At 41.3% G+C, this 25,041-nt stretch overlaps 1 protein-coding gene across 3 annotated transcripts in view; it reads right to left on the bottom strand.

The window, feature by feature from the left end:
• The window catches only part of SLC26A8 (solute carrier family 26 member 8), a 69,647-nt gene that overhangs the window by 18,774 nt on the left and 25,832 nt on the right, over positions 1–25,041 (bottom strand). For all 3 annotated transcript variants that reach the window (XM_039235247.1, XM_039235246.1, XM_039235245.1), the window contains exons 5-10: positions 24,157–24,338; positions 17,112–17,276; positions 16,287–16,436; positions 9,963–10,045; positions 6,137–6,284; positions 4,467–4,580 (exon numbers count right to left, since the gene is read on the bottom strand). In XM_039235247.1, the coding sequence (XP_039091178.1) occupies positions 4,467–4,580; positions 6,137–6,284; positions 9,963–10,045; positions 16,287–16,436; positions 17,112–17,276; positions 24,157–24,338 (842 nt within the window). The remainder of the gene's footprint in view (positions 1–4,466; positions 4,581–6,136; positions 6,285–9,962; positions 10,046–16,286; positions 16,437–17,111; positions 17,277–24,156; positions 24,339–25,041) is intronic.

Below are 25,041 nucleotides of genomic sequence, written 5' to 3'. Positions count from 1 at the left end.
CAAATGGAGGTGTGAATGCTTTCTGCAAAGTGCCAGACTGTCTCAGGTATTTGGATCTTTACTGCCATAGCATTGCACTGTGAAGCTGGAGTCTCCTCAAGTCCGGCTCACCTTCCTTCCCAACTTTAACTCCTCCTGGAACCATCTAGAAAATCCCTAGTGGACTCATCACTGTCAACCCTAAAATCCCAACCACTCCACTTTCCATATCAGTAAATATCTCACCCCTCGCCGTCCTGGTTGGAGCTTGGATAGCTTCCCATTCAACAGCTTCAGTAGGGCTTCATCTTTCTTTCCTTTTAATGTTTATTTATTTATATTGAGATGGGGAGAGGGGCAGATAGAGAGGGAGGGAGAAAGAGAATCCCAAGCAGGCTCCATGCTGTCAGTGTAGGGCCCAATGTAGGGCCTGATCCCATGAACCATGAGATCATGTCCTGAGCTGAAATCAAGAGTCCAGCACTTAACCCATTGAGCCACCCAGGCACCCCTCGGTAGCGCTTCCTCTTAAAAATGCAGTGATAATCATTTCTGATTTCCCTACTTCAGTTTTTCCTCTGCTTCACTGACATAAAAAAAGAGGTACAAATGTGAGCCAGGGCTGCAGATAACAGCTCAGGGTTCTAGGTTGGCTGGGTTGACCACTCTGGACTCAGCGTTGCTTGCTGAGCAGTGGTTATGACTGGCAGATAGAGCAAATTAAGCTACATAGATAGTTCCCTTTACAGTCTCAAGGCTTTCTGGACATAGTCTTTAAAAAAATTTTTTTAAATGTTTATTCTTGAGAGAGAGAGAGAGGGAGAGAGAGAGAGCACACTCGCAAGTTGGGAGAGGGGGAGAGAGAGAGAGACAGACAAGAATCTGAAGCAGACTCCAGGCTCCAAGTTGTCAGCACAGAGCCCGAGGTGGGGCTTGAACTCACAAACCATGAGATCATGACCTGAGTTGAAGTCGGATGCTTAACCAACTGAGCCAGCCAGGCACCCCTCTGGACATAGTCTTGAACTCAATACATCCTCTATGGATATATTTCCATTGTTTAAGCCCCTAAGAATAAAAACTGATTGGGCACCTGCGTGGCTCAGTCAGTTAAGCGTCTGACTTCAGCTCAGGTCATGATCTCATGGTTCGTGGATTTGAGCCCCACTTCAGGGTCTGTGCTGACAGCTAGCTCAGAGCCTGGAGCCTGTTTCAGATTCTGTGTCTCCCTCTCTCTCTGACCCTTCCCTGCTCGCGCTACCTCTCTCTCTCTCAGAAATAAAACATTAAAAAATAATAAAAACTGATAGAAAGCAGTGTAATTTCCCATGGTGTTGGGGGATGTGTGTGAGAGAAAAAAAGTAACCACAAACGAGAACAATGGCATATACAAGCAAGAGCCGGGGGAGTCCCTCAAAGCTAAACCATTAAGCAACTGCTTAGCAATGATTCTCTCATTTTTCTCTTTATTTCTTAGGTATGAAAAAAAGGAGGCAAAAAAAAACCTTCCTACTGGATTCCCTCTCACTGCTCACTGCTATTTGAATATAAATGCATCACTGAAAGTAATAGTGATGAAATCAATTTCCTACTTCTTTCCCCATCCCATCTGCTTCATAGTTGATAGCAGGTGATGGTGGTATAGAAAGGGGGGATTTAGGAAAATGGACCCCTACAACAGAAAGTCAGGAAGTTCTAAGGGCAAGCATTTTATACCCTGTAGAACTGAAACAAGCAACTGAGGCCATAAACTCCTCCAGCCAATGTACACATCAGGCTGTTGCAGGATCTAATCTAAGGGTCTTCCTTTAGGTGGTCTTTGTTGGCTCTATAGAAAAACAACTTTGATCAGCACAGGAAAATACATCAGGACTCTTCCTTCCTACCACTTCTTCTTTGTTATTGTTTTGTTTTGTGTTTTGCATTTTGATTTAAGAAAACACAGATATGCGGATGCTAAAATAAGCTGCATTAAACCTAGATTTAAATTAGTACAGGGGCACCTGGTTGGCTCAGAAAAGCATGGGACCCTTGATCTCGGGGTTGTGAGTTCAGCCTCACGTGAGGTGAAGAGATGACTTAACTAAATAAAACTTAAAGAAATAATAAAATAAACAAGTACAAACTGGACACTGAATCCCATAAAATTTGCCACTGAGAGAGGGCTGGGAGGCCTGCCAATGACTGTGTGTACAAAGGAGTGGGCTTTGGGGCCACAGGGCCATCCTGGGTGGCATTGTGCCTTAGGAGGATGCTCAATGGCTCTCCGAATCTCAGACTCCATGTCTGAACAGGGTCTAGAGACAACAAGCATGTAGAACTTTGCGTCTCATGCATATTTGCCTATTCTATTCTCATTTCCATCACTTTTCCAGGCTTGCTTGAACAAAAACGGACTCTACCTTCTCTTTGGGAATTCAAGGCAATGTGAGTTCCCACAAGCCACAGCCACTGTGGACATGGAGACCCTCAGACACCCGTTACTCCATACATAGTGGGTTCCATGAAGTAGAAGGGCAGATTGCCAAGCACTGGCCAGGACCCTAGGGAGCTGGGATAGAAGCTGTGAGTTTTGAACGTCTTAAGTGACAGGCACTAAGATAGGCACTAGTATCAATTTAATTCTCATCACCGAAAAGTTCTCTTTATCCCCATTTTACAGATGAGGACTAGAACCTCAAAAATCAAAAGTCCAAGGTCACACATCTAGGAACCACTGAATCAGGATTCAGTCTACCTGGCTGGATGACTCCAAAATCTAGGCTCCCTCCACTGTCCCGTTTGATCCCTCTAAAAAGAATACAACACAGACATTTTATACTCTCTTTCTTTTCTTTCTTTTTTTAATTTTTAAAAATGTTTTATCTCTTTTGGGGGTAGAGGGGGAGGGAGGGCAGAGGGAGGGCGAGACACAGAATCTGAAGCAGGCTCCAGGCTCTGAGCTGTCAGCACAGAGCCCGATGAGGGTCTTGGACCTACGAAACATGAGATCGTGACCTGAACCCAAGTCAGATGCTTAACTGACTGAGCCACCCAGGCGCCCCTGACACTTTTTATTTATGAAGCTTATACTGTACTTAATATTACTTGCCCTGTGATTTAATTTTTTCCAACTGTGTGCCTCTTTTCTCCCCAAATTTATGTCATGCTTATATACCAAATGAATGAAGAGGGTTGTCAAAAGTTAGTAGGGACTAATGTCTGGGATTGCCATTTCTGCTTCTTATCATGAAGTTCTCTCGTATGGACATCAATATTTTTGCACACTTGCACAGAACATTCTTCTTTTCACCATAGCCCAAGTTCCTTCTTTCCATCAAATAGTAGTGGAAAAGAGGTACACCTTCAAGGCCACATGTCTGGCAGAAGCTTTATGACAAAACTCAGTCCACATGAAGTGATAGGACACGATCTTAACTCTAGACCCAAGTTCCCTCCCCTTCTGACCTTTATTGGATTTCACCTTATATTTCACCCCTATTTACCCATGGACTGGGACACTTTGTCTCCCGCCCCCCCCCCCCCAACCCCCAGTGAAAAGTTAGCACCCGTTCACCTGACACTTCAGTTTCTGACCATCACTGTACCTTTTTACCATACGTCTGTGGCCTAAGTTTCTTATTGACCTCTGTCATTGTTTCTCTGCCTTCTGAGCCCTAACCAATTCCCCAGGCTTACGCCAGTTTTGACTGATAGTTCTTTGACATTTCATCATGCTACATAGCAGAGCTGGGGCACATCCCACATTGTAGAGCTGGAACTATAATCTAGTTAGTTCAGAACCCATGAACATTGGATTTATAAAATCTCAAGCCTGCAATTAGATAAAGAGTTTGCTTTTAGAGCCTTCTCTGTCATCATTCTCTCTCTCCCTCTCTCCCCTCTGACCTACACATTTAGTTTACTAATTCAGAACACCTGAAGAAAGTGACCTGGATAATTTTCTCATATTCAAAGGCAGAATGGTCATAAATTCTCTAGGCTCATCTAGACAAAGGCCTTATTCTCTATTCTGAAAGGCTCTTGCCATGCCCCTTGAGGAAGCTAGGAAAGTTTCTAGTTCTGCAGCTAGGATGGGGAGAGTTGTATTTATTACTACTTCCCCAGACTAGGACCAGGAATATATCCTTCCAGGGAAAGCAATGTTAATAAGTGATGGTTAGTTTACTGAAATATTATTCTTCAGGGTTGTATTACATGGAAAATAGATTTGAATGGACTAATCCATAGAAACCATCATGTAGAATAATATTTCTATAGAAAATGACTTTCAAGTTCTACATTGACAAATAGCTTTTAGGACAAAAAAAAATCTAACCAAAAATTTAGGCAGGTGTGAAATCCAGGTTTCTCCAAGAGATCTTCCTTAACAAACATAACATTAAAGCAGCAACATGGTTAAACTAAGAAAATACCCTTCTGGGAATATACACAGAATAGATATAAATATGTTTTTATATTAGGAATAAAATTCTATTTCAACATACCTGTTGTCTTCCTCCAGACTTATCTTGGATAATAGTCCTGATAATCGCACTAGTAAACACACAAGATCTGAAAAACGAGCTGACGACGTTGCAAAGGCCAATGGCTATTAAATCCTGGAAAGAAATGGCAAATGTGTTAGGCCTGCTGTTTGTTGAAGAATGCGGACTTGGGTTTGAGATAAAGATATACTGTCTATTTCTTATGTATGAAGATGGGTTTGTTTACATGACTTCAAACAACACAGAAATAGTCCTTTTTTTAAAAATGTTTATTTATTTTTGAGAGAGAGAGAGGCAGAGAGAGAGGAAAATACAGAATGGGAAGCAGGCTCCAGGCTCTGAGCTGTCAGCGTGGACCCCAACATGGGGCTTGAACTTGCCAACTGTGAGATCACGACCTGAGCCAAAGTCAGACACTTAACCAACGGAGACACCCAGGCATGCCAGAAATACTCTTATAAAGAACAAAAGGATGGCAAAACTGATTTCTGGATTAACTTGAATCTTCATTTTAGCTAGCAATCCTAAGAAAAGCACTTTTTCAAAGTGAGAAACGAAATTTTTGTCTTATTATTCCCTTTCACTGGGACTTAGGATGACATAATACTATTTTTTCTCCCTTCCTTCCATACTGCCTTAAAATCAAAGTGGGACAACTCTTTCTTCCACATTTCTCTTTTGAGTCCTAGGAAAAGGGTCAAACTCAGAATAGTTGGGAGATTGGAGCACCTGGGTGGCTCAGTCCGTTAAGTGTCCGACTTCAGGCTCAGGTCATGATCTCACGGTTCGTGGGTTCGAGCCCCGCATCGGGCTCTGTGCTGACAGCCAGCTCAGAGCCTGGAGACTGTTTCAGATTCTGTGTCTCCCTCTCTCTCTGCCCCTCCTCCACTCACGCTCTGTCTCTCTCAAACATAAACGTTAAAAGTCTGTCTCCCCTGCTCACACACTCTCTCTCTCTTTCTCTCTCTCTCTCTCATAAATAAATAAAAAAACATTAAAAAATTAAAAAAAAAGAATAGTTGGAAGATTAAAAAAACAAGAAAACTAGGACTGTTTCCAGGAGACCAATTTAATTATGCTAGTAGCCTGGTTTTGATATTCCCTAGCATTTCTTATTGCACCTCAGTATGTAGTTGACTCCTAAGAATTTGGAAAGGAAGATGAAATCAAGAGGAGAGGAATTCTGCTAGCTAAACAACATGATGCCATATGTTATCTTCTTGCCTCCCCACACCACAGCCGTTCTGGGCGAATAACACTCATGTTAATTTAAGTGGCTTCCAAGTTAAATATGCCACACTTCTCAAAAATCCTTTGGTAATTATGATTAAAATGTTGGTCTCACTGACTCTCTAGTTACAAAAGAATGCAGTCTTGGGGCACCTGGGTGCCTCAGTCCGTGAAGCATCAGACTTTGGCTCAGGTCATGATCCTGCGGTTCGTGGACTCGAGCCCCACATAGGACTCTGTGGTGACAGCTGTGAGCCTGAAGCCTGCTTCGGATTCTGTGTCTCCCTCTCTCTCTGCGCCTCCTCCACTCACACTCTGTCTCTCTCAAACATAAACATTAAAAAAAAAAAAGAAAGCAATTTTCATGTTGACAGGAGGCTCAGATTGGAGAACAAAGACTTAAGGGTCAGAGGAAATAACAGAAAAATCTGTCATCTCACCTGGTTGGAATTAACATGGTAGTTATGGTGACTGGCAATCTTCTTGCCCACAAATATCAGCAGAGAGGAGCTCACTAAAGCTAAGGAGAAGGCTTCTAAGATTAGTTCAGGAAGAATGTTCAGATCTGGAGTCACAGGAAACAGGAAGCTGGAATAAAATGGGGGAATTATTCCTAGAGAGCAGGAACCATTTATTGTCTCCTTCCCTACTGCAGCCTTATCATGCAGGGCAGGCAGTCCTGACCCTTTTTTAAAAATAACAATAAGAGGGGTGCCTGGCTGGCTTAGTTGGGTGAGCATCTTCAGCCTCTTAGTTTTGGCTCAGATCGTGACCTCGGGATTATGAGATAGAGCCCCACGTTGGGCTCCGTGCTGAGCATGGAACCTGCTTAAGATTCTCTCTCTCTTTCTCTGCCCCTCCCCTGCTGGCAGGCACGCACTCTCTCTCCCTCTTCCTCAAAAAAAAAAAAAAAAAGTAATAACAATACGAGATAGAATAGCACTGAGGCAGCAGTGTCTCCTTCTCTCTCTGTCCCTTCCCCATTCATGCTCTGTCTCTCTCTGTCTCAAAAATGAATAAACATTAAAAAAAAATTATAAAGTGTTTGGAAGCACAAATATGTTTTGATTGCTGTATCTCTAGGTTTATTTTCTAAGTAAAAAAAATCTTCTAAATGTTTTAGATGAGATTTGCTATTTGAAATGTTTATTCTTCTGATTATTTTTTTATCATTTCATTAAGACACAGATCTATGACTCAAAACTGACTTCTAAAATTTTGTGTAAAATCTAAATCCAGTATAATAAACAATGCATTATATATGACTTTGGAAAATTATTTTAAAATAAATTATGTGGCATGGAGTAGGGCACTTGTGGGGATGAGCACTGGGTGTTATGTGGAAACTAATTTGACGATAAACTATTTGTAAAAAAAATAAAATAAATAAAATAAAATAAATTATGTGATGTATTTTTAAACCTTCATCTAATTAAAATTTATTAGTTATATATTTTCCATTTCATTTTCCTTAAAGTAGGAAGCATCACTTTTAGCACCTCAAAGCACTATCTCTTCCCATCTTCTTATTTCATACCATTATTATATACAGAAATCTAATTCCTTTTTTTAAGTTTTTAAATGTTTATTTATTTTTAGACAGAGACAGTGAGAGCCAAGGAGGGGCAGAGAGAGAGGGACACACAGAATCTGAAACAGGCTCCAGGCTCTGAGTCATCAGCACACAGCCTGATGCGGGGCTCGAACTCACAAACCGGGAGGTCATGACCTGAGCCAAAGTCAGATACTTAACCAACTGAGCCACCCAGGGGCCCCTCTAATTTCTATTTTTGAATATCTTTTCCTCCATCATTTAACTGTGTCTATGCTAGTTCCCTATTAACTTACAAACACCTGGTTGTCTTCCAGATTAATGAGCTAGATAGAAATATAACTGAATACTCAAAGGCAGATAGCTATTAAACCTTTTGTTAAATTTCCCCTTTTCGTATTTTTAAGAAGTTAGATAAGAATGTGGCTGTCCCAGGAGCACCTGGGTGGCTCAGTTAAGCATCTGACTTGTGATTTCAGCTCAGGTCATGATTTCATGATTTATGAGTTCTAGCCCCTCTGCACTGACAGTGCGGAGCCTGCTTGGGAATCTCTCTCTCCCTCTCTCCCTGCCCCTCTCCCGTCAAAATAAATAAATAAACTTAAAAAAAGTATTTTGTGGCTGTCCCAAAGAAGTATACAGTAAATGAAATGAATTGCCCAAAACTACGTTAGTAAACCTTAGCACGATGATACAAACTACAGTTTTTTCTTTCTGCTCTTCTCTCACATTTAATTCTTTCTTAGCAGCTTAGGTTATTTAAAAAAACCCCTAGGTTAACCTAGGGGACACGGACACAGAAAGAACTAATTTAAATTGTTCAATTTTCTAATCTTTAGTAACCAGGGATACATACATAATAAAAACGGAAGTTCAAACCAATATCTAAATTTAGATTTTTTTTAAAAATATTTTTTATTTATTTCTAGGAGAGAGAGAGAGACAGCGTGAGCAGGGGAGGGTCAGAGAGAGAGGGAGTCACAGACTGAAACAGGCTCCAGGCTCTGAGCTGGCAGTCAGCACAGAGCCTGACGCGGGGCTCGAACCCACGAACCGCGAGATCATGACCTAAGCGAAAGTTGGACGCTTAACCGACTAAGCCACCCAGGCGCCCCTAAATTTAGATTTTGAAATGTTCATTTGTCTACCTATACTCCGAATCTGAGGATAAAACATAAGCAAAAGTTGACTGTGTGGTTTTTAAGTCATCAATAACAGAAGCATACTGATGTGTATGATGGAATGATTATAATCATAGCTTTTGGAAATAAATAGAAATGGCTTCAAAAGTAGCTCTGCCCTTGACCAACTGTGTGATCGTGGACAAGTAATTTAAATTTGGTAAGCCTTAGTTTCCTCAGCCATAAAAAGGAGTGCTACTGTGAGGTGCAAATGAAATAAAATAATTCTGTAAAGCATCGGTCTTATTGTTGTTATCGGTATTTTGTTCTGAGAGCAGAGAGTCAGTCTGGTTCCTGATTGCATTCCCTGGTACCTAGGTGGTCTGCTCATGTATTTTTTTTAATTGACCAGAATTTCAAATGACTTAGTCATCATCAGAGTTCACGAAGAAGTGGTAGGACATGAGACTAATCCAATCTGCTTTTCATCCAAGTAGCCTCTGTTGTGTTACCGTGGAGTCTGCCAGTATCACGGGTGCTGCAGTATTCCTCACTGAGCAGCCTTCCTTAGGAAATGAACAGTGCTCTTCAAAAGCCTGCCTGTGAGTCAAGAAACTGCAGTGTATTGGCTTCTTTAGCCAAAGTGATTCATCTGATCAAGGTTACTAGGTGCTCCCTGGTGGTCTAGTGGTTAGGATTCAACACTTCCATCTGATCAAGGTTACAGAAATTAGACTTCCCTAACAGAAGCAAGAGTGACCCATAGTCACTGGTAAGAATTATAATGTAAATTAATTGCAAGTCCTTAAGAACTGCATATGCCCGACTCCTGGAAGCTAGCTTCCTACTCAGCATAAGAAAATAATGTTTCTTAAGGACACCGATTCAGTGCAAGTGGGTGAAGACAGAAGGAACAGTCATCTCCTGAGCACTGAACTCCAGGAGAGGGGCTGGGAAAAGATGCATCTTTCATTCCATCCTTGACAGTTAGTTAGACAGGTATGGAAGCTGAGAATGCCTGTGATGCACTGCGGAAAAAACTGTGTGAATCCCTCTGGTTATCAGCGCCTCCAACACTTTCCTCGCGTAAGGGGACTGACTGGCTCAACAATGGGAAGAGAGTTAAGAGGCTGACCAGAGAAGAAACACAGGGTTGTCCTAGCCCATCCTCCTTCATGAACCTCTGTATTCTAGTATATGTGCTGCCGAAGCGAGCACGAACCTCTGTATTCTAAAATGAATTTTAGGGGCATCTGGGTGGCTCAGTTGGTTGAGCGTCCGACTTCGACTCATGTCATGATCTCACAGTTTGGGAGTTCGAGCCCTGCATTGGACTCTGTGCTGATAGCTCAGAGCCTGGAGCCTGCTTTGGATTCTGTGTCCCTCTCTCACTCTGCCCCTCCTTTGCTCATGCTCTCTCTCTCAAGAATAAATAAAAAGACATTAAAATAGTTTTAAATGACTTTGAGCCCATTACCAAAATTTGTCTGTGTCCAGACTGCTAGTGGGGAACATCAATCAGGCTGTAAGGGCAGAGGCTAAGCGAAAGTTAACAGAGAGGGTAAAGTAAGCCTGAAAAGCGGAGTTACTGACCTATAAGGAATCATTTCAGTGAGCTTCCCGCTGGTTTCTGTGGCCATGCTTATCTTGTTTGCAAATGCAGTGAAGCCAAGAATCTGTAGGGGTTAAAGAAATGCATATGATCATCTAAATATTATGCTCTGCTTCTAGGAGCCGAGCTTAGGGAATAAGACATGTGGCCCTCCCTATGCATTAAGGTTGGAGAGAGAGATCGGGCCAGGTCCATGGAGCAGGCATGGCAGAAATCATGTCTGGCTCTTCGTTCCCTAACCTCTCGTTAGCATTGTAGCCAGAATGAAAAACAACTTTGGCCTTGGTCTCTGATATAACAATGGGAACAAATGGATGTCTTCACTAGCTTTAAATATCTAGACCCAATAGAAACATGTTTTCAGGTAGTAGCTATATAAAGGCTTCAGGTGCAAAAGTTTTTAGATCTAGGTACTCTGTACCAATATCAATAAGCCTTTGGGGGACTGAGAATCATTACCGATTGACACTTAATAAATACGGAGCAGCGTTTGACAGCACAAAGAAAAAGTCTTCAGCAAAGCCATTACTTGTCTTTTTTTTTAACCTCCCTTTCATTTACTCCTAAAATGACAAGTCTCCTTTCTATTTCAACTAGCAGAAAAATAGACAGCCCAGCATGGTTACATCTTATAGAGATGAGAACTCACGCCAAAGCAAATGAAGCCAGAGACAAAAGAACTGAATGCCCAGGTCTTCGAATAATAAATGTGGAGCTGCTTTACCCCATTCTCCCTAGCAGCACACAAATCCTTCCCAGCGTCTACTCTGAGAGTTCAACCAGATGCCGAGCAGGATAGTGGTCAGTTTGTCTGTGATGCTGCGATCTGGCAAAGACCCCTGGGAACCCTACAGATTGGAATGGAAAGAAGAATCTGGATCATAGCCTCAGTTGGAGGAGGGTTTTGTTCTTTACATAGTTAAGGGACAAGGAGCGTGGAAACTGGCCAAGGAACTCTTTTGTTTCCAGTGTACGGTAGTATCTGCTCATAAAGGAACAGAGAAAACATGAAAAATTAAATAGCAGAAACAAATCACCTAAAGACAACTATTTTGATGCTTTTGTTTGGTGTTTGCTGTACAACTTACATAACCACACCCACAAATAAACACACATATACACGTATATATAAATTAGGAACCTGTAATATGTATAATCTCTTTTTTTAAAATTTTTAAATGTTTTTATTTGAGAGAGAGAAAGAGAGAGAGACAACGTGAGCAGGGTAGGGTCAGAGAGAGAGAGGGAGACACAGAATCCAAAGCAGGCTCCAGGCTCTGAGCTAGCTGTCAGGACAGAGCCTGACGTGGGGCTCAAACCTATGAGCCGTGAGGTCATGACCTGAGCCGAAGTCGGATGCTTAACTGACTGAGCCACCCAGACACCCTTGTATAATCTCTTATAGCTATAGGATGCTTGAATTATTTGTCAGTGTATTGTACCTGGATCCCAGATATTGCCTTGAAACTTTCCCTTACTATTTGACACTACTGCGTTAAGGACAGACTGGTGGGTGGTTCTCCTGCAGCACATCTAGACAGTTGTGTCTTGGTGGGTGCTGTATGAAGCTTTTTATACCCTCAGGCAGAACTGCTCTCACCCTCCCTCTCCCATTTTCTTCACTGCCAGGGGAAATATGGAGGTCTTTTCCCAGTTCTATACATCTCTAATCCTTGCTCCTCGGCAGAAAGTGTTCCCAATCACTTGACTTGACATATGTCTGTGTAATGCATTGCAGGCTTTGATAACCTTTGAGTGTAAAGTAGATCCTCCCAAAAGTTTAATGTTTAAACTGCAACAATTCTAAGTCTCCACTGACTTTTACTTCTGGGCCTCAGTTTCCTCCCCCACTGGACTCCACGGTGCATCCTAATTATAGCATCCCCCAAAGGAATGTCTAACTGTGGCTCACAAACTAATCTGTCAGCCATAGACAACCACAGCACCCTCTATATGCCTTACCTTTCGTTATCACCCTGGGTAACATTCATTGCCTATGAGGTTGCTTGAAGGAACATCACTAAGATCCCTGTTGCTGCTGTCTCTCAGAAGAGGGTTGATTTGAGGGGATGGGGGTGGCTCAGTCAGTTGAGCATCTGATTCTTGATTAAAAAAATTTTTTTTAATGTTTTATTTATTTCTGAGAGAGAGAGGCAGCGTGAGCAGGGGAGGGTCAGAGAGAGAGGGAGACACAGAATCTGAAGCAGGCTCCAGGCTCTGAGCTAGCTGTCAGCAGAGTCCGACGCGGAGATGGAACCCATGAACTATGAGATCATGACCTGAGCCGAAGTCGAACACTTAACCGACTGAGCCACCCAGGTGCCCCTGATTCTTGATTTTTAGCTCAGGTCACGATCCCAGGGTTGTGGGATCGAGCCCTGCATCGGGCTCCACATTGAGTGTGGAGCCTGCTTCAAATTCTCAGGCTCGATCTCTCTCCCTCTGATCCCCTCTCCCACTTGCACTCTTTCTCTCTAAGATAAAAAACAAGAGAGAGAGGTTTGATGTGTGACAACATAGGTGAACGTAGAGGGCATTATGTTAAGTGAAATAACCCAGACTAAGAAAGACAGATACTGTATTAGATCCCTTATATGTGGGATCTAAAAACAAAAACAGGGCTGATTGGGTGGCTCAGTCGGTTAAGCATCCAACTTTGGCTCAGGTCACGATCTCACAGTTTGTGAGTTCAAGCCCCTTACTGGGCTTGCTGCTGTCAGTGCAGAGCCAACTTCAGATCCTCAGTCCCCCCCCCCTCTCTGGCCCTCCCCCACTTGCACTTTCTCAAGAAAAAATAAACATTTAAAAATAAATAAATAAATAAATAAATAAATAAAAAGAAAAAGCAGTCACACTCATAGAAACAGAGAGTAGAAAAGTAGTTGTCAGGAGCTGTGGGTTGGGGGAAACAGGAAAAGTTTGATGAAAGTACAGAAGCATTCAGCTTTAAGATGAATAAGGTCTGAGGATCTAATGGAAAGCACGGTGACTATAGTTGCTAACATTGCACTGTATAATCAAAATTTGCTAAGAGTAGGGAGCACCGGAATGGCTCAGTCAGTTTAAGCGTTCGACTTTGGCTCAGGTCATGATCTCACAGTTTCTGGGTTTGAGTCCTGCATCGGGCTCTGTGCTGACAGCTCAGACCCTGTAGCCTGCTTCGGATTCTGTATCTCCCTCTCTCTCTGCCCCTCCCCTGCTTGCACACACTCTCTCACTCCCTTTCCTCTCAAAACAAATAAACTTTAAAAAAATTTGCTAAGTGTAGAATGTAAATGTTCTCTCTCACACACACAAAACGCGCACACACACATGCAAGATAAATACGTGAGGTGATGGAAATATTCACTAACTAGATGGGTGAATCGTTTCACAATATCTATGCACGTGCAATCACCGTGAAGTACACTTTAAATCTCTTACAACTTTAGATGTCAATTCTACCTCAGTAAAGCTGACATTAGAAAGAGGACCCATATCTGTGTCACAGATGCCACCTGCTGGTGACTCCAAAACCTCAACTGGTGAACTGGGAACATTCGCTCGAGGGTACCACAGCTGAGCTGGGTTCCATAGAAAGGAAAGATTGCCTGTGACACTTCTTCTCAAATTCCATGTGCACATTGTCCCCTGGGCTCCAGGGTACCATTATTTATGTCCAATGATTGGGAAAGTCCTTTACAGAAGTAGCCTTTCCATTTCTGGCCTTTCTGAATTAATAGCTTTTCGACTATTCCAACGATGAAAGAATATGAACCTCAACTAGAATAGACGACAGTTATGACATAGAACTTGGTGTCAATTTCCAAAGCAATCCCCATACTCTTTCATTCATGCAGAGTATAGACCTGCATAATTTAGTATAGAATAGGTTACGCTGTAGTAACATAGGAACCATGAGATCTTAGTGTTATTTTTTTGACTGCACAGAGTCTATTGTGGGTCAGCGTCTCTCTGAGGCAACCTCTTTGCAAATAGTGCTTCAGGGATGCAGGCTAATCCCACCTGGGGGACTTATTATTTTAACATACAGTCCTATGATTACCACAGCAGGGGAAGAAAGAACATGGAGCCTCACACCCTTTCTCCTATGCTTTGGCCCCAAAGTCGCATGGTCCTGCCTAACTACAGGGCACCTGGGAAATAGATGGAATGTATGGACATTTGGTGAACTTTCAGGATCTTTGCAACAGAACACTTCTTAAGGGGAAATTAATTCTCATGGATACCCGAGCATTCAGCGATCCTAATATGAGAAATGCTGACTTTAAAAACCTGAACTTTATTTATGAAAATGTCTTTATCATTGTAAAAATGTTAACTATAACTGCCAAAGATTAATTTTACCAGTAGGCTTTTTTAAAAGAAAGAAGAGGAGCACCTGGGTAGCTCAGTCGATGAAGCGTCCAGCTTCAGCTCAGGTCATGACCTTGGGGTTCGTGAGTTCGAGCCCTGAGTTGGGCTCTGTGTTTGTCACTCAAAGCCTGGAGCCTGCTTCAGATTCTGTGTCTCCCTCTCTCTCTGACCTTCCCCCACTCAAACTCTGTCTCTGTCTCTCTCTCAAAAATAAATAAGCATTAAAAATTAAAAAAATTTTTTTAAATGTTTGTTTATTTTCGAGAGACAGAGACAGAATGTGAGTGGGGGAGGGGCAGAGAGAGAGGGAGACACAGAATCCGAAGCAGGCTCCAGGCTCTGAGCTGTCAGCACAGAGCCCGATGCGGGGCTCAAACCCACAAGCTGTGAGATCATGACCTGAGCTGAAGTCGGAGGTTTTAACCTACTGAGCCACCCAGGTGCCCCAGCATTAAAAATTTTTTAAAAGAAAGAAGAAATATTATTATTAGATAGTGGTGAGCCCCCATTCTGCTACTTACTAGTGACATGGATTAGGCAATCCATTTGAGATCTCCTCTCCCTCAATTTCTCTAGTGTAGCATACTGAGGATTAAAGGAGGCTGAATAACAGTATAATAACAACACTATTAAAATAGAAACAGGGGCACCTGGGTGGCTCAGTTGGTTGAGCATCTAACTTCAGCTCAGGTCATAATCTTTCCATACATGGGTTTGAGCCCTGCGTTGGTCTCTCTGCTGTCAGCATAGAGCCCACTTCGGATCCTCTGTCCCCCTCTCTCTGCCTCTCCCCTCTCTCTCCCTCACTCTGCCTCTCCCCAGCCCATCCACTCTCTCTCAAAAATAAATATATATTTTTAAGTTTATTGGTTTATTTTGAGAGAGAGAACACAGTAGGGGAGGCACAGAGAGAGAGAGGGAGAGAGGGAGAATCCCAAGCAGGCTCTGCACTGCCAGTACAGAGCCTGATGCGGGGCTGGAACTCATGAACCGTAAGATCATGACCTGAGCCTAAATCAAGAGTCAGATGCTTAACTGACTGAGCCACTCAACCTCCCCAATAAATAAACATTAAAAATAAATAAATGAAATAGAAACAGAGGCATAGACTTGCTCAATCAGTGGAGCATGCAACTCTTGATATCAGGGTTGTGAGTTTGAGCCCCACGTTGGGGGTAGAGATTAATTTAAAAATAAAAAAAAATAAAAATAGAATAGAAACAAAATTCTATGTATAAGAAGGTGGAAATTCACCAACACTGAGCATAAGCCTGTCATATATTTGAAAGAAGAAAACAATGAATAACTGAAAACCCAAAATTATTGATTGTAGTTGACTTTGGGAGGTGCAACCAGAGGACTTTCTTTTCTTCCATTTTTTTCTTATGTTTTTCAAAATTGCTAGAATGAGCCTGGATTTCTTTCATAAGGAAAAAAAAAACCCTATGTATGAAATTGCATGAAAAAGGGCAATGGAAAAAAGTACTTTAAAAATAAGCATGTTTGGGGTACCTGGGTGTCTCAGTCATTAAGCGTCCGACTCTTGATGTTGGCTCAGGTCATGACCTCATGGTTTGTGGGTTCAAGCCCTACATGGGGAACTGCGGTCAGTGTAGAGCCCACTTGGGATTCTCTCTCTCCCTTTCTCTCTGTCCCTCTCCTGCTTTTGCGTACTCTATCTCAAAATAAATAAATAAACTTAAAAAATAAAATAAGAAACTTGTTAAAAAATAAAAATAAGCATGCTTTACAAATATAAGCTAGTATTTAAAATGAAATATATTCTGCTTTGTCACAATTTAACATATGTTTTTTAAAAATTATTATTTTTGTAGTATCCTCTGGTCCTCTCCCTTCCTAGATTGCTTGCTTTTTATTTAAAAATTTTTTTTAGAAAGTAGGCATTTTAAATGTCCTAAAGCATGAATTGGGGGCATCAAAACACCTACCAGAAACACTTCCATGGGAAACTCGATGGGGTACTGATTGTAAGACATTCTGATACATTTGTTGATTCTCAGGGCCACAACAGCAGTTAAAAACAGTAGGATGCTGGTAGAATTAGCTTTGGGGAGAGTTACACAGTAGTTAACTATATTCTGAAAGAAAACAAAATTACAGAGGCTTAGAAAGGGGTAGGATAATTGCCTAAAGCTAGAAGATGACATTCTCTCAAGTAAGTTCAGTAAGTTCAGTAAGAAAATATACATTATTAGCACAGTGAGGGGAGTGATATACATTTTTTAAGTTGAAAAAGAGATATTAAAATAAAATAATGCTCAATAAGGAGAGAGCACATTTTATGTGTTTCAGTGTAATGAAAAGGACCCAGGAGTTTGGGTTATAGCCTACTCTTTACTAATTTTTCTAGATCATATATGTTCTCTAGAGTGGCTTCTATGCCACTCTTTTAAGGGACGATTCAGCATTTTACGTTCTTTAGATGTTTTAGAATACATGTAATGGGAACAATTATGATAGATTACAGTACTCTAAAAGCCAAATTCTAATGTAAATCATGTTTGTTTAAAAGGGCTGGGCAAAATGGTGAATGCAACTGAGAACATGTTAATTATAACCGTATACAACATGGTCCAAAGGCATTTGCAATTCATTAAGACTGTGAATCTAGAAGAGCTGAGATTATTTCCAGGACCTTGTTGACTCTGCTGCCTATGCAGCAATCTCTCCACTTGGGTCCACTTCCTTTTGGAGGCAAGGGGTGGGGGGGGGGTGTGCACTTGTATCTCTGGATGAGGGTAGAAAGCACTCACATAGAAGAAGGAGATGGGACCAGCGTGGAAATTAATCATAACCCCGAAGATGAAAGTCAGCTGGGACAGAATAAGGTGTAGCGCCGTGGCGGCCAGGTAAGCGCTGATGGCAGCTTCCGGAAGGTAAGTGGCAACGAAACCGAAACCTAACAAGCCCATGGATAGCTGTAGAAGGTTCAGAGGGGAAAGAAAACCAGCGTGAGAGGCACACCCACAGTGGCGCCAATTAGGTGCTGAGGGGGTGGGGGGGTCCAACAAAAGAGTTCACTTAGGCCCCTCTGATAAACTCTTCTCTCTTTTTCTCATCAACTGATACCGAGGAGACAAGGAAGTCCTTGGTGTTGATTCAGAAGTTCTGCACAGGCACTAGACCACACTTCCTTCTTCCTTCAGGAGCACTTAAGCTTAAATTCTTGCCCTAGAATCTAGGGACCAAGTGATCAGAACAAGCTTTTGCTTTTTTAAAGAGCCTTTTGTTAGAAGCTTTGATAGCCCTTTTCAGGAGATGTTAATATCCCTGTGAGGAATGTGGCTTTTCACAAAGGAAAAGGCAGTTTAAAAAATTCCAGCTCAGACTTCTTGGCCTTTGACTTTTTAAAAAAAATATATTTTATTTTATTTCTGAGAGAGAGAGAGAGACAGACAATGTGAGCAGGGGAGGGTCAGAGAGAGAGGGAGACACAGAATCCGAAGCAGGCTCCAGGCTCTGAGCTGGCAGCACAGAACCTGACGCAGGGCTGGAATCCACAAACTGTGAGATCATGACCTGAGCCAAAGTCTGACGCTTAACTGACTGAGCCACCCAGGAGCCCCCTTTGACTTTTATCTTTACTAAGAATGATTAAACTGAATTTGTCTTCAGGATTATATATAAGTGATAATATATGTATATATATAATATATGTAATCCTGAAATATATTTTATATATGATATGTAATCCTGAAGACATAAATTTAGTTTCTATAAATTCAGTATGTATAATAAATATAATTTATATATTATACATGCATATGTACATGTAAAATACTATAGTATATATATAGTATATATTACATGTAATAAATTATAAATATATTGTATTGTATATTATATATTAAATATGTTATAACAAAGTATTGTATATGTCCATATGCATATAATATGTAAATTATATATGTGTATTATATAACATATGTGTATTTCTAAATATACAAAAGATCTGAAAGGTTACACCCCAAACTATTAACCGAAGTTACCTTCAGGGGTGCCTGGGTAGCTCACTCAGTTAGGCATCTAACTCTTGGTTTCCAGTCAGAACATGATCTCACTATTTGGTGAGTTCAAGTCCTACATCAAGCTCTGTGCTGGCAGTGGGGAGCCTGCTTGGGATTCTCTCTCTCCCTCTCTCTGCCCCTCCCCCACTCAAACTGTCTCTGTCTCTTTCAAAATGAATAAGTAAACTTAAAGAAAAAAAGAAGTTACCTTTGGGGAATGGAATTAAAGGTTGGGGCAATACTTTAAAGTGTATGCATTTTTTTCTTATTTGGGACTTTTGCAATATATCTTTTTTTTTTTTTTCCAAATAGGCTCCATGCCCAACATGGAGATTGAACTCAAGACCCTAAGATCAAGAGTTGCATGCTCTACTGACTGAGCCAGCCAGGCACTCCCCATTTATTATAATAAAAAACAATTAGAAAATTCATGGACAGGGCACCTGCGAGGCTCAGTCGGTTAAGTGTCCAGCTCTTGATTTTGGCTCCATTCATGAACTCATGATTTGTGAGGTGGAGCCTCAAGTCAGGCTCTGTGCTGAGCATGTGGAGACTGCTTGAGATTCTCCCTCTCCTTCTCTCTCTGCCCTGCTTGCGTTCATGCCCCCCCCCAAAATAAATAAACAAACTTAGGAAAAAAAGGAGAATTGATGGACAGAGGGTGAACCCTAAGCCCCTTAAGGTAGGTTAAGAAAGCTTACACAGCCTAATCAAGAAGTCTTGAACCTACTACTGTTTACTACTTCATCTGCTTCTGCGCTAGAAGTTCAGAAAACAAACAAACTTAGAAGAATAAATCTTTTAGGTTTAAAAGCTTTTTGTGTCCAAGCTTTCAGTCAGTTGGACACTGGGTCTCTAGAATCTCTGGTCATTACTGCCCAACAGGCACCACTACTCTAGTTGGGCCAGTCAGCTCTTGTCTGTATGTGATTTCCATTTCTGTGCTTGTGCACAGATTTTTTTTCTTTGTCATTTCTGCCAATCCGTATCTATCATTCCTTTCAAGAGCTCAGTGAAATTCCTCTTCTTCAGGAGATGTGGTAAAAACTGCATGATTCCTAGGGGTATAGACCTTGGCTTCAATCCTGGCCCTCCCATTCACTGGCTGTGTGAGCTTGGACAAGTTAATTAAACTCTCTGAGTCTGTTTTCTCATTGATAAGAAGTGAATAATATTCAATGTGCAGTGTTTTGTATGAATTACATTGCATAGGACATGTAAAACAGCTCCAATCTGAGAATAGTGACAAATGCAAATACGTTATTGCTCATTTTTAATGCCATCTCTTCCTTCCTCCTTGTAAGTGGCAAATATCTATAACCATAAAACTCTTGCTCTGCTGTGATGTAGCATCAGAACCTGTGTTAATATTATTTTCTATGCAGCCACTATCGATCAGTCAGAGTTGGCTTAGGATATGAAACCTATCAGCCATTCTTTTTTAAAAAAATTTTTAACATTTTAATTTATTTTTGAGAGACAGAGAGAGACAGAGCATGAGCAGGGGAGGGGCAGAGAGCGAGGGAGACACAGAATCTGAAGCAGGCTACAGGCTCTGAGCTGTCAGCACAGAGCCCAACACAGGGACAAACCCACAAACAGTGAGATCATGATCTGAGCTGCAGTCAGATGCCCAACCAACTGAGCCACACAGGCGACCCTCAGCCATTCTTATAGAAAGCAGGTAGTAGGGGTGCCTGGGTGGCTCAGTTTATTAAGTGTCCAATTCTCAATTTCCACTCAGGTAATGATCTCATGGTTCATGGGATCCAGCCATGAGTCAGGCTCCCTGCTGACAGTACGGAGCCTGCTTGGGATTCTCTCCCTCTTCTCTCTCTCTGCCCCTTCCCCTCTCACATGCACATACTTTCCCTCTCTCTCAAAACAAACAAACAAAAAAGAAATCAAGTACTAAATGTTCAGTGAATGAAGTCTCAATACATAGTTGTTTTCTTCAGACAACTCCAACCAACTAAAGGTTGTTCCTGAACTTTATATTCTTTCAACACAAAACACTTCACTTTTATTAATATTAGCTTGCACTTTAAAATTACCTGAAGTGTGGATTCTGGAGGTAGACAACCTTCAGCCTAATTCCCAGTTGGGATCTTACTGGCTTTGTAATCTTGGGCAATTCTCTTAACCTCTCTATACCTTTGTTCCCTTAAAATAAGGGTCATAGTAATACCTACCATCATACAAGGAATTGTAAGGATCAGATGAGATGATGCATGTAAAGTGCTTTGAATAGTGACTAACAAACACATAACCATAAATATTAGACATTATTAGCTAGTGCAGATTTCTTTTTTAAATTTAAACTTTTTATTTCAGATAACTGTAGTTTGATATGCAGTTGTAAGAAACAGTACAGAGAGATCTGGTATACTCTTTACTCAGTTTCCCTCGATGGTAGCATCTTGCAGAACTACAGTTGACCTTGCAATACCATAGAGGTTAGGTGTACCAACCCCCCTCACCCAACACGCACAGTTGAAAATCCATGTAACTTTTGATTTCCCAAAAACTTAACTCCTTTTTAAATTTTTTTATTAAAAATTTTTTTAATATTTACTTATTTTTGGAGGAGAGAGAGACAGAGCATGAGTGGAGGAGGGGCAGAGAGAGAGGGAGACACAAAATCAGACCCAGGCTCCAGGCTCCAAGCTATTCGCACAGAGCCTGACACAGGGCTCAAACTCACGAACCATGAGATCATGACATGAGCTGAAGTTGGACACTCAACCTACTGAGCCACCCAGGTGCCCCTCAAGATTCTTTCTTATATCATTTCCTTTGTGTTTAGAGAAATTCCTTTAGCCATTCTCTCAGGATAGGTCTCCTGGTAGCAAATTCTCTTAGTTTTTCTTCATCTGAGAATGTCTTGATTTCCTTTTTATTCTTGAAGGATATTTTCACTGGGTGTATGATTTTTGGATCGACAGTTCTTTTCTTTCAGCAAACGGAAAATATTGTGCAACTTCCTTCTGGACTCTATGGTCTCTGATAAGAAATTTGCTGTGATTGGGTTGCCCAATTCCCCTCACCCCATAGGTAAAGTGTTCCTTTCACTGCTTTCAAGATTGTTTTCATGGTCTTTAGTTTTCAGAAGATTGACTATGATTTGTTTTAGTGTGGATTTCTATGGATTTATCTTTTTTGAATTTTCTCAGCTTCTTGAATCTGGAGGATTATGTCTTTTGACAATTTTGGGAGTTTTCAGCTGTTACTTCTTCAAGTAATTCAGCCTCATCTTTTTTCTCCTCTCTTTCTGGGACTCTTGTGATACAAATATTAGGTATTTTGTTATCACCCCACTTGTCCCTGAGGTTCTGTTCATTTCTTTTTCCAGTCTGTTTTCTCTTGCTTGTTCAGATTGGGTAATTTCTATTGTTCTTTCTTTGAATTCATTCATTCTTTACTCTGTCTCTTCTGTTCTGCTATTGAGCCCATCCTTTGAATTTTGAATTTTGGTTGTTATACTTTTCAGTTCTAAAATTTCCATTTGCTTCCTCATACTTTCTGTTTATTTGCTGAGAGTTTCTATTTTCTCACTTGTTTCAAGAGTGTTCATTATTGCTTGTTGAAGCATGTTTAAGATGGCTGCTTTAAAATCTTTGCCAGATGATTCTAACATCTCTGTCATTGCAGTGTTGGCATCTTTTCATTGCCTTTTTTCCATTCAAGTGGAGATTTTTCTGGTTCTTGATATGACAACTAATTTTCACTTTAATGGTAAACATTTTGGGCACCACGCTAGGAGACAGTGGATCTTATTTAAACATTCTGTTTTAGCTAGCTTGTTCTGACAAAGTGCTAGCAGCAGAAGGGGCGGGTGCCGTCTTGTTACTGCCTGTAGACATAGAAGCCCACGTTCTCCCCTCAGCTTTTACTGACCACTGTGGCAGTGGGGACTCTTCATTATTGCTGAGCAGGGGTGGGAGTTCTGGCTCCCCACTAGCCCTCTGACAATATTATCCTGGCTGGAAGAGACAGGAATGCCTTTACTTCTTCCCACTTGGCCTCCACGGACACTGCAGCAGAGAGTGTTGTCCCGTTTACTAGGCCATCTCTGACACCACCCTGGTGAGGAGTGGAAAGGGTGTCTCATTACTGCATAATGGGAATGAAAATCTTGACTCCCTATCTGGCCTTCTCTGACAACACCCCAGTTGGGGGTGGATGGGCACCTCATTACACGTGGGTATGGGTGAAAGTTTGGGCTCTTCAGTTGGCCTTTGCTGGTATGAGGGGGCCAATACCACAGTTTTGTTTTGTTTTGTTTTGTTTCTCCTAGTCTACGGCCATACCACCCTGAATGCGCCCGATCTCATCTGTTTTGTTTCTCCTTGCTCTTTGTCTGGAGTATAGTAGTTATTATGTAGAAGTTTTCAGTCTTGCTAGACTTTTCTTGATGCTGTGACTATAAAGGTCTGTTAGGGCTTTTTTTCCCCTCTTCTTTATTTCTTTGTCTGTACCTATTAGCATTTGGGTTTCTGGCTTCCTCAACACCAAGTCTGAAATATATGAGGCAAAAAGTAAACCCAGGGAATTCACCACTGTGTTGTTCCTTGGGTCCTGAGGTTTGGAGCCAGTTTGCCCTCTTCTTTCCACTTTTCAGTGTTCTTATGTTTGTTTTATGTATAACATTCCAAGGTTTTTAGTTGTACTTAGCAGGAGGAATAGGGAAAAGTACATCTACTTCATCTTTCTGGAAATGGAATATCTCCTCCTTTATTAGATGAAGAAACTGAGGCTCAAAGGTAATGAGAGAACATGTGTAGGGTGATGTAGATAATTCATAGGTTGCTGACTGCCCATTATTTTGTCTTCTCTTACAAGACTGAAGTTTTTAACCACAGGAATTATATTTACTTTTTTTTATTTTTGGCCTCTGTCAAAGTACCAAATGCATATTTTTGTACCCAGTAATTATAACATATTGATGCTTACTATGTGACAGGCCCATATAGTAAGTGAACTTACTGGGTGCTTTACATGTATTTTCTCATTTAATACACATAAAAGCCCTGCAAAGCAAATGTTATTATTTCCATCTTATACATGAGGAAACTGAGGCCCATAAAGGTAAAGTGATTTAAGTAAGTCACATAGCTGGTATCAGGGTTGGAGTCAGCTCACTCCAGTAGCCTGATACAGGCTCCCAATAAATCCTTACCTAATAAAAGATGGTCCCAGGAGAGATCAGCAAAAATTAGCCAGAGAGAGGATTGGTTGAGAAGAAAGAGAAATAAAGCTAGCATTTGTGACTTTAGTTCAATGGATAAAGCTTTAGATGGCAAACTCTGAGAGAAAATCAAAGACATGCCAAAAATAAGTTTTGATATCTTAGTAAGTCATTGATATTATTGTCCTTTGTGCTTCTGCCATTGAAGAAAAAGAACTCCAGGTCTGGCTCTAGTGCTTACTTAACCCAAAATATAGTATATGAGCCTGCGAGTGTTATTCTTGTTGAAAAAAATACAAAGAATTTTTTTAAAAGGTGAAATCGTAATAGAACTCTAGACCATGGTCCCTAGGACCCTTCTTTAGCTTTATGGAAGGGACTGATGAAGATGTTCAGTATCTCATCCAAAATCAGTGGTGGGTGATTTCTGAGGAGGGAGAAGTTTTGTCACTGAGGAGAGCCTATCGACGCATCCCGTAAGCTTCCCAAAAATAAATCACTAAAGTTCCACATACATCACAATGGATAACAGGAGCAACAAAAGGAAGAGGTCCATTTGTAGCTCCTTAATTTATTTCAGGGGTTCAGAGACTCAGCTCATACCTGAATAATCCCAGTCAAAAATGTCGTGGATGCCACCACACTCAAGGATCTGTTATAGTCCACAAAGAAGGAGGGCTTAGAAAAGTCATCCTTGATGAAAGTCCCCAGGATCAGGTGGCCATCATTGAATGGGTACAAGTCCAGGACATTGATCATCAGAGCACTCACAAGGAAGAAGGAACCTATGAAAGAAGGTGTTTAGGCAGAAAAGAGAAGTTTAAAAATTTTTAAATGTTTAATTTTTGAGAGAGAGAGAGAGAGACTGTGAGCAGGGAAGGGGCAGAGAGAGAGACACACACAGGATCCAAAGCAGGCTCCACGCTCCGAGCTGTCAGCACAGAACCCGATGCAGGGCTCGAATTCATGGACTGCAAGATCATGATTTGAGCCTGAGTCAGATGCTCAGCCGACTGAGCCACCCAGGCACTCCACTGAAGTTTTAAATGCAGGTAGACTGACTTATTGGACATAAGTGAGGCATGGTCTGATGTTTTGTCTTTGATCTCAAGAACTTTTCTTTTTTGAAAGTGGCCATTGAGAAGCAACAAAGAACAGAGGAAAGAACTCTGGTTCCACATGCTGTGACCAACTCCTAGAATTTAAATCTTGGTGTCCATGTATTACCCCCTCTGCAATATGGGCATGTGGAGTGGGATCAAAGAGAAATTGGCTGGACATGGATATCAAGCTCAGTCACTGCGCCTGCTCTCAAGATAGTAAAAAGTGAGATGGTGGTGATAGGATCAGAAAACAAAGCTAATCAATACTGATAAAAAGAAAAAAATAACACCTATCACTTATGAAGGATTTACTAGGTGCAAAATCACACTGAGCTAAACCTGTTTCAAACATAATTTCATTTAGTCCTCACATCCGACATATGGG

This window comes from Hyaena hyaena, unplaced genomic scaffold (assembly GCF_003009895.1).
Source record: "Hyaena hyaena isolate Hyena2069 unplaced genomic scaffold, ASM300989v1 scaffold_96, whole genome shotgun sequence".
NCBI lineage: Eukaryota > Metazoa > Chordata > Mammalia > Carnivora > Hyaenidae > Hyaena > Hyaena hyaena.
This window is presented reverse-complemented; position numbering and strand designations above follow the sequence as displayed.